The sequence below is a fragment of the Gambusia affinis genome, linkage group LG11, assembly GCF_019740435.1.
Source record: "Gambusia affinis linkage group LG11, SWU_Gaff_1.0, whole genome shotgun sequence".
NCBI classification, from domain to species: domain Eukaryota; kingdom Metazoa; phylum Chordata; class Actinopteri; order Cyprinodontiformes; family Poeciliidae; genus Gambusia; species Gambusia affinis.
The window spans coordinates 17,051,121-17,061,463 of record NC_057878.1 but is presented as its reverse complement, the minus strand read 5'-3'; the positions used below and the strand labels follow the sequence as shown (position 1 = coordinate 17,061,463).

At 36.7% G+C, this 10,343-nt stretch overlaps 1 protein-coding gene across 1 annotated transcript; it reads left to right on the top strand.

Moving 5' to 3' along the window:
• Positions 1-851: 851 nt before the first annotated feature.
• On the top strand, positions 852-10,131 carry tank (TRAF family member-associated NFKB activator). The gene is made up of 8 exons (XM_044132253.1): positions 852-1,096; positions 1,899-2,030; positions 3,708-3,816; positions 3,949-4,019; positions 5,876-5,934; positions 6,045-6,163; positions 8,732-9,123; positions 9,695-10,131. The coding sequence occupies exons 2-8, from the start codon at positions 1,932-1,934 to the stop codon at positions 9,860-9,862; spliced, it is 1,017 nt and encodes a 338-aa protein (XP_043988188.1). The 5' UTR covers positions 852-1,096; positions 1,899-1,931; the 3' UTR covers positions 9,863-10,131.
• The last annotated feature ends 212 nt before the right edge of the window (positions 10,132-10,343 follow it).

The window sequence follows — 10,343 nt, the reverse complement described above, 5'->3', positions numbered from 1 at the left end:
TATTAAGTGGCTTACTTTTGGAAAGTGTATGAAGACATATCCTACTAAGATTTGCAGCTGCAAATGCAGTAAAATGTGGTCCTACAAAATACTAACTGAATCCTGTTGTATGCTTTTCAGATTTCTATTTGTGAGGAATTTTGAAAACCCTCCCCTTTCACATTAATGCACAGTGGTGATCTATAGCTCACATAAATGCCCATAAAATACATCAACTTTTGTGATTGTAACTTAATAAAACATGAACATGCTCAGGAGGAATTAAAACTTTTTCCATCATACTGAAAATGCATGACCCGTTTTTTTTGCTGCATGAACAAATTCAACTTGATGTCAGTTTTGATTGGGCAGCTAAGTTCACTTAGCTGCCCAATCAAAACGTGAAAAATTAAAACAAGAGAAGATTTTGTTTTAAAAAAAACTCTGGACTCTTTTAATGCAGACTGCATAGGGTTAGGGCTTTTTTATGTGCTGGATTTTATTGAATAGACTAAGATAGTATGTTGTAATTTTTGTAATAATTGGCTTTATCACGATGTTTAACAACTTCCAATGAAGATTTATAGCTGTAGAAGATTTAAAGCATGCGGCATCATTGTTACTCATAACAAACATTGAGTATTTCCACAGTTGAACTGGGAACATTCATAAGATATTAAACAGCTCCAAGCTTAAAACAGTTCATGTCTGTTGCAGCTTTATTAGCATTATTAAAACGCTTGTTATTCTATTGAAAAATCGTGCTGAATACACAGTTGTAAACGGGACAGTGAATTTTTAGGCAAACTTAATAAAGCACAAGTCGACTTTGGGGCCAATTTTCACATGCACAACAGTCGGTTTGCAGACGCGTAGGTTGGAAGAACCCTCAGCTTGTTAACCACTCTGTGATTGGTCCGGGCCGAGTCAAGGCGGAAGTCTACAGAGCAGGGGGATTCCCCGAGGGAAGTTCCCACTCAAACTGGGGCTATGTAAAACATACAGCGCCATATCCTCTCCAGCGCTTCGTAACTTTGCATCTGAAGATTAGGGCGACGATGCTGCGGTGGTGTCAAAACAACAAATACGACTTAAATAATAGGGGACTCAAGTGAAGGTAAGGAGGACGCTCTCTCGCACGCAAACACACTCACACCGGCGGAGAGGCGGATGGATCTGCCGAGCTGTTGCTCGGTCGCCTTACTGAAAACACCGGCTAATGCAGATCCAGTTAAAAGAATACGGAACTATGCAAAACACTTTTAAAATGTCACTTTGTAACCAGTTGGACATGTATCCCGGATGGTTTTAGCGTAAGTTTTGTTGTATATTTCTCATTCAAGTTGCAATAGGTACTCCTGGAACTGTTTGTATGGAGTGTCACTGATGGGGAGTTTTAACTGGAGACTGATCAATAAATTATACAGATATCACATTATTACCAGTTTTTGAGTCCGCAGCTGCACATTTCTTGACTGTATTTGTCTGTATTTGTGCTGTATTTGTCTCAAAGTCGATTAAACATGCGATAATTGTTGATAAGAAGAAAAGAAAGCAATGTAAAAACTGTGTATTTACACAATTAGTGGTATAAATTATTTATCATTAGTTTGTTGAGGCTCTGTTATTCAATATCTGTCACATTCATTATTTAACTGTTTCACATTCAAAATTCACATAGTTGTAAGAAGATAGTAAGATTACACAATCAGGTTTGGTAGACTTTTTATTATTGCAACATTTAGCTTATTTTAGCCTGCCAATACATTAGGCAACACTTTAAAGGTTAATTCCTCCATTGTTCTGTTATTTCAACGTGTACAAATGCAAACTAAAACATCACAAAGCAGGAAAATGCTACTCAATCTGCAGATTTTACTTGTGAAAATGTTTATAAGCAGTTGTTTTCAATTATATAGGGCTCATGCCTGCCGTGACAGTGATGACAAGGCATGGACAGGAATATTGGAGACCAGCTAAACAAAGCTTTTGAAGCTTATCGCCAGGTCTCCATCGAAAAGGACAATGCTCAAAAGGAGTTGCAAAAAATGGTAAGCAAATGTTTGGTTAAATAGGCTGGTCTTTGCCACTGCAGCCCAACTGTTGCACTAAAAGAGCACTATGTCAGAGAGGCTTTGTAATGCTGTGGATTTAAATGAGGCTCACAACCCTGCCAAATTACCAGGTTTTTGTGTTGAAAAAAAGAAGTTAACTATAAATAAGTTCAAAACCTTTTGTTTAATAGGGCATATTTTGTGGAATTCAACTGAAAAACAAAAACTAAACAACTAATCTGACAGCAGAAAATATGTACAAAAGGATAATAATTCTGTTAAACTGGACAGCGTTAAACAAATATTTTGTTCATGTATCTTTTGATCGGTCGATTTCTACATTTAGTCTTGTTAGATACACATCTAGCACAAACTATGATGAATTTGATGTACCTAATAAACTTCGAAGTTATCCTCTTTAGGAATTTGAACAAATAATCAAATAGTGCTCACATTATTAGTATTCTATAGAGTCTACAGAGGGAGATAAAAATTAGAGTGATGGTAAAGAGGCCTTCCAATCTCAAAAGACTTGGAGCTTATCACCAAGCAGTGTCCAAATATGAGAGGAAAAATGCAAAAAGATGGTTTGTATTTATAACGGGGATTTTATTGCTGGGATCCTCAGGCCGATTTTTCCACTGACTATTGAAAATTATATAATACTTTTAAACATAATATATCTTTTTGTAAAATACTAAAGGACACATTATTTTGAAAATCAATTATCTTTTTCCAATGATTTGTTTTCTTCAGAGATTTTTCTTTTATTTTCTGCCATAAACAAATGAAAACCATTTTTAATCTATGTCCGTCAGGTATTTGAAAAATTTGGACCGAGGTGTGTATTCAATGGTACGATGAAGACAGGCGTAAGTAGTTGGAGAAAAACTGTCTATAGCAACACTAACTTTAGCAAAACTCGATATTTCGCCAAAGTTAATGAAAAAGACAAGAAATTGTTCAGACCTGGCTAAAACAAATAGCCTAGTGGGAGAATATGCAAACATGGGGGAGCAGCATCTTGATCTGGAGTTAATTTACACACGACTGAACTAGTTTTTAAAGTCAAAATAAATTAAACTACACATTCTCCTACAAGTATTATTTTTTTTTTGTTTTTAGGTCAACTTGGACACGATATATGTCACATTAAAGGTTGAAAAAGTTTAACGTTTTTGTCATAAAAACCTGGTATTGTTAACGGGAATGTGTATGATTGTCAGGATTCTCTTGTGAAAGAGATCTTTGATGTCGAGGAGTTTTATCCTGGTTAAATAAAGGTTGAAGACGAAGATGTAGAACTCTGAAAGCTACTGTATTTTTGTTGTCTTTTGTGTTTGAAATTATGGTTTTTAATATTGATGAAATGGCTGACAGCCCAGGACACAGTCTGCGTTGAGGGCAACAAAAACTCTTCCGAGGGTGGGGTGAGAAAGTTTTACGTTTTGCTTCCCAAATTAAGTTTTATACAACTTATAGACCTTCTAGTCTAGTGAGTGGTGTGTAGGCACCTCCCACTGAGCTGCTTGTTGCTAAGAATTGAGAGGGAAAGGGGTTGGGCTGAGGGCTGAGGGCACAGAAGGAGGGGTTCAACCAGGGCTTTATTTATGCAAAAACTGCCACAGTGTGTGTTTGCAGTCTGAGGAAATAACAAACCCCATGTGTTTACAGAAGGAACATTATGAGCAGTACACTCAAGAACTTATAAAGCAGATAGAAGACCAGCAGCGTTTGATTTCTGATCTTGAGACTGAGTTGTCAGCAACAAGGCAACCCTCAGGTTAGTCTCTGTGACTACTTACCTTTGAGTTGTGTTATATTTTGGAGCTACATTCACAAACTGTGAAGGAATCAACTTTATTCTTTTCCACCAAGTACTTTATCGCACTGATCATTTTTTTCTGACTCTTAGGAGAGATGAAATGTGAGCCTCGCAACCATCTTCTCAAAGCGGCTGCCTCTAGTAGGAAGACACAGTACCGGGTATGTTCACAGCCACAACTTTATAGCTCTTCCTACCTCTTCTGTGTGTAAAATTAAGGATATGCATCCTGTAGCTCACAGCTTCCTCTCTGTGCGCAAAGAGTTCAAAGGCAAATTCCATCTTCTTTTGTGCAGAATAATTTTATTGCAGTTTAGATCAAATGTGTAGAAATGTATCTAAATGTAGTAATGGCATACTTGTTGTTTTATTAGTATGCTTATCATTTTACCTTTAATGGATGCAGAACGTCCTTGGTACTAAACTACATTAAATAAAATTTTTGTTGAGATGCAAAACCTTTTTGTTCTTTGGGAAAACAAGATAGAAGATTAGTGAATATATCACTTTATTTGGTGGAGCAGTTAAAAAAAATTAACTTAAATGGATAAAACACAGTTTGTTGCTAAATGCCATAAAATGACTGACAAATCCCCTGTAACAGAACCATTCTGCTCTAGAATTTCTTTTCAGATATCACACAAACATACAGAAATGCTACAACAAGCTCTTTTATTGTCTTTACAGTTCAGAACAATGATGAGAGTTATTCTAAATGATAAAGACAATATAATCTTTACTTTTTTTACAATACAGTTTCTGTGGAGGGGCTGAAAGGTCACAGGTTGCAGAACTCTGGACTAGAGAAAGAGAAATTGAATCTCAGTGATATTACGTGGATAGTAAAACAGGAAGCAGGAAGAATTTACATTTACTGTGCAGAATCACGAGTTGTTACTGTTAGAAAATTTATCAGAAGTTCAACAATTGCTGCTACATATCAAATTAACAAACATATCTGGCTGTTTTCTGCATCTTTACCATGCTTACAGTGCTGTGGAGAAGTAGTCGCTCACTTGTAGATTTTCTTCAATGTCTTTCTTATTTGACGTATTTACATTTTTCAGATCTTAAAGCAAATTTTTATGTCAGAAAAATGAACAATACAAAAAAGTAAAAAAAACTGCCAATGATGATTAAATTTATATATAAAAAATCTAAGCAATCTGGTCATCTGGGAGAAAATAGTCCGTAAACCTGATTGTGCCATCTGTTGGCAGCATAGCAGCACTATGTAGGAAATTTGACCCACTCTTGTTTGCAGGATTGTTTTGATTCAGTCATATTTCAGGGATTTTGACCATGTTAGAGGTTATGCCATAGCATCTCAGTTCGCTAAAGGTTTGAGCTCTTCCAAGGCTAATCCAATGATTATGGAGGTTATTTTTGTCTAGTTGTCCAGATCCTGAAGTATGTAATCTTTTGGTCTACTTCATTTTGTCAGGCAGATAATTCAATAATTTCTTGCAGGCCTGGTATTATTCAGGTCTAGTTGTGGCTAGTGAAATTGTCATCAGCTACTCAGAGAATTTAGTTAATCACAGTAAACTTATAACTTGACAAAAAAAGGCTAATCTCTTTTTTCACATATGACCAGTTAGATAAAAAAAAAAATAATTGAAAACTGCTGTTTTTATGTACTTATGTTATATTTGTGTGACATTAAAATTTGTTTTATGAACTTAAACATTACAGCAAAAACTGAAAAAATTTGCCTGGGAATAAATACTTTTTCACAGCACTGCAAGTGATTTGTTTTCCATCCAGTGTTTGCATGTGTCCTGCTGTGTCTGTCTGGTTTTACTTCACCAGATGGTGCTAGAGGATAATATCGCTGCTCAGTGCAGCAGCTCCATCTTTGGTTGGTCTTCAGTTAGCCAGGAAACAGTTCCCTCCCCCCCCCACTCATGATGCATAAATAAAACGGCACATGCATCAACAGCCTGGCCTTTGGATAATTGTTGTTAATGATGACTAAAAAAATTAAATGTGTTTTTATTTATTTATTTCTTTTCAGGGGAATGTGGCCACTGTTGCTGGTGCCTCAAATTTGACAGTCAACAGCAGCTCTGACTAGTACGTGCCTCTCCTCCTAAAGATTTCTCTTTTTTCTGCAACTGAGCTGACAAATGTATTTTTTTTTTTTTTTTTTATGTCTGATTTATTTATGTATTTCTTGGGCTCAGTCAGGACATGTTGGTGGCATTTGAAGCAATTCAGGGCAAATTCCGACAGATCCAGACGCTGACTACAAAACAGAAACATCATCTGAAAAGGTTGCACGGAAGTTACGACAACACAAACGGTAATATTGACAGCAGTTTTGCACAGTCTAAGCTGAAATGCTGTTCTTGGAATTTTTTCTTAATTAGTTGCAACGGATGCGATTGTGAATTGGGTTGTATGGGTCATAAAATAATTTTGTTTGTAAATGTCACATCAGCTGATAAGTGTATTAGCTTTTGCTCTCTTTTTAAAACAAACCAAAAAAAATAAATTCTTTAACTATAAATGGCTGATTACTCTTCAAAGATGGTATGGAAAAGCAAATCAAATCAATCCAAGGAAAAATGGTGGTACTTTTCTTTGAATTGTGACTGGTTTTTTTTTATCACACTGACAAGTGTTTTCTTTTACATTATTACTAAAGATGGTGATATTTAAGTGTTTTGAATAAAACACAGCATTGTATAAACTTTTCAAATTTAGTTTTTAATAAATTAAAAATAAATAAGATTTGTTTTTCTCATGAAATATTATTAAATGCCCAAAGTGGTCCAAAATGTAATGTCAAACTATTTCCCCCCTTTTTTTAAATAAATACAGCCTTCCTAAAATGTCCTTTATCCTCCTTTATCTCCTCCATTTGCTTGGATGCCACAGCTATCTTTCCTTTCGTTCACACACTCTTGACTCTGCTCAGCTGAGGCTAATTCGTGCTCTGAGCACCCTTTTGTCTGCTACTTCAGCCTTAGCAGACACGCTCACTTTTTCAGCCACTGTTGCTAAATTATGGGCCAATTTAAAATCTCAGTTTATTTCAAAGAAGGGGGATTTTGGAAAAAAAAAAAAATATTGTAATTTTTTTTGACCTAATTATAAAGTAAAACATTTTTTTGGCAGAAGATTCTCAAATGTTTTTTTTCTAATCTACTCACTCCTGTAATAACAATTAATGAATGTAAAATCACAGTGAATCTCCTCAAACGGTTGCTTCTTAAAGCAGACAGCACGCATAATGAAATATCTCAAGCTCATTGCCATGAAGCAATATACATCTTGGAGTTATGGCATTTTATGTTACCACTACAAATTTTAACATTTTATTGGGATTGAATGTGACCAACACAAAAAAATAGCATAATTATGAAGCAGGGAACTTCACAATTATGCAAATTATTTATATATATGAAAATCTTTGAAAAAGGTTTTGAAAAGTTTGAACAGTGTAATACTTTTTCAGACTTTATTCCCAATCCTGTTGTTATTTTTTTTGACAAGACTTTGTAGGGCTTCATCTATCAACTAGAGACTAAAATTTCTGCCCATTGGTATTTGTGAAATACCTCAAGCTCAGTCAAATGGGATGGAGGGGTTAGGTTTTTACAGCAGATTTGAATTTAAGTTGGGACTTAATCCATTCTAACACATGGTTATACTTTTCACCTGTTCCTACCTGTTAAAAGGTGAATCTCAACCTTTGTTTCAAGTCTTTTTCATCATCTAATGGAAGGTTGGTCTCTAGCTTCATCTTTCTTCTCTTTTCCCATCAAGTCTGATCAGGTTCGTTGTCTCTACTGAGGAAAAGCATTCTTGCAGCATAAAGCTGACACTACCGTGCTTCACTTTATGGACTCTTTATGTGGTGATGTGGGTCTTTACAGCGACTAAACAGTTCCAATAGACCTGTTTCTATGAATAGTATCTACCTTTCCGGTCCATCTGTTTGGAGTGTAAGTGCTTGCCATTTGTTGCGCATAGAAGTGTTGTTAGGTTCTGCCTTTTTCAGATGATGGCTTGAAGAGGACTACATGAGATGTTCATAGCTTGGATTACTGTAACCTAACTTAGCTTTAAACTTCTTCACAACTTTCTCCCTGACCTGTCTGTTGTACTTTGTATTGGTTTCATGAAGCTGTTTGCTCACTAATGGTCTTTTACAAGCCTCTGAGGCTTCCACCAAACAGCTGGAGTTATACTGACCTTACATAGAATGACTTTATTTATTAATTAGGGTGCTCCTGCATGTGTGGCTGTACTGCAATTTGGCGAGGTGTATTTGAGAAAAGGGAGCTGAAATCATGTTTGATTTATATTTGTAACCAGATTTGAAAACCACATGTCATTTTCTGCCCTCCTTGTGCTTATAGGTTTTAGTTTGTGGTAATGCTGCAAAGTAAAAATTGAAAGTTCAGTGGGTTTGAATACTTTTTCAAAACACATGAAACACAGGTGAGTGGAATCTAGTGGGCACTGACTGATAAAAAATGTCATTTCCACTTAGATTTAGATTTCAAAAAAGAGTGAAGATTGAAATAGTTTTATATCATTCCAACCATATGGAACAGTTAAACCAGAAAACAGGGCACTGATAAGACAAGTAAATCTAATAAGAGTAAAAACAAGTAATATATTTTAATTTTAAGCCAACTGACCAGGCTAGGCTGGATGATTTGTTGGATAATTCAACATGGCTGTTCAAAATAGTCGGTGCAACAAATCTAAAACTAATAGCAGCATATGATGTATTCAGTGTTACATTTTTAAAACATTTTTGTGAACTATAAAAATTCTCAAATTTCTATTTCAAAATTCACCAACATGCTGACTTAAAAAAACGCTCAACATCTCTTGCTTTCCCATCACCTCCCAGACCAGCGCTTCTCCATGCCGATCCAGTGCACGGATGGAACCGTAGAGGCAGAGAGCCCCTTTCCTACACCTCTGAGGTTAACTGCGGACGTCCCTCGCCTGCCAGCACCCTTGGCTTCTCGTGGCACCAGTCAGGAGGACAGAGACTTGGTAGACTCTCTTACCAAACTCAGTGTCAAATTCCCGCCCCCCACGGACAGTGAATACGACTTCCTGAACAGTGCTCCGGAGAGGAACATCGGCCTGCCGGTGGCTCGAAAGCCGCCCCTCGGCTCCCCCACGCTGCCGGAGGAGGAGCCTGTGGAACTGCCCTTGCCTTTTGTCTATCCCACGTCCCCCTCCCACTCGTCATCCTCCTCGCCCTCCCATGAGAGCGTGCGGGGACCCGAGCAGGTGAGAAACAGAGAGGAAGGTCTGAGAAAAGTAGTAGCAAATTATCAGTTTCTTATTGGTCTCTGCTAATGGAGGAGTAAAACAGTGAGAAGCCCAAAAATATCTCCCTGGCTAAACATATTACCGTGCGATGTTTGCCGATTCCTTTTTTTTTTTTTTCTTTTAACTTGAGCATGGATGCTCTGCTTATAATTGGCATGTTGGTTTGAAATTGAGAGCCAGATGGAAGCCGTTTAGATCAAGTATGATGGTTTGTTGGGTTTTATTGCTGATGTGTGTAAATGCTTAAAACGTAATTGTGAATTATGTACAGTAAGATCTAAAAGTTGTTTTTTTTTTTGTTTTTTTAACCACTACTCCTACAAATACATGTAAGATAGAAATAGCTGTTTTTGTTAGTTCAGACAAAGAGGGAGATAATTAAACACTTGAGAATTATGTTGCTTTTCTTTGCCGCTGCTGTTCATGTTTTCTCTCTATTGCAGCAGGAAGTTATACCTTACACAGCTTGTTATTACTTCAGTGAGGTGTAAAAATACCCTAATTTCCTTTTATTTATCCCACCCTGCAGCCCCTGTGGACCCCCGAGCTGGGTGACGCCATTGACATGGGAGCCAACCAGGAGCCTCAGAGCAGCTGTCCCGTTGAATGCGCATTCTGTCCCGATTTAGTTCCCCAGAACCTCATGACAAGCCATCTTTACTTGCACTTCTTGCCAAAGAAGGAAGCAGAGAATTGACAGCAGACTGACAGGCAAAGGTCTGAACTTACTTCAAGAACTTTTGACTGTTTTTGTGGTCTTTGCAGGCGTGATTCTGCTTGCCATGAACTCCAAAGCGCTGTACAGGATTTGAAAATTACACTGCTATAAGACTTGAATTCATTTATTTAATACTGAAAAATTTAATGGTACACTTTCTTGTCCATACTGATTTTCTAATATCACACTGAGAATTTACAGTGACACATATGGTATATATGAGGAAATAAACAATATATTTACTCTTTACAATTGTTATAGTTTGACTTGTTTTGAACAGCCAGATGTGAAATTTGATAACATAACATATGTTGAACATATAGTGACTTACAGAATGTCATGTTAAAGAGACACTAACTGTCAACCATTTGCAATAATTTTCTTCTTTTACATTTTGGATCATGTGGTTTGCTTCAGAAATGTTTTAGAGCAGCACACAACAAATCATGATTATCTTGAC

What these genes read in the sequence shown, in the direction of transcription:
- tank (XM_044132253.1), top strand. Translation starts at nt 1,932, where the DNA reads ATGGACAGGAATATTGGAGACCAGCTAAACAAAGCTTTTGAAGCTTAT. An exon ending in AGCAACAAGGCAACCCTCAG is followed by an intron (nt 3,817 to 3,948) that starts GTTAGTCTCTGT and finishes TCTGACTCTTAG; the next exon opens with GAGAGATGAAATGTGAGCCT. An exon ending in GCGTGCGGGGACCCGAGCAG is followed by an intron (nt 9,124 to 9,694) that starts GTGAGAAACAGA and finishes CCCACCCTGCAG; the next exon opens with CCCCTGTGGACCCCCGAGCT.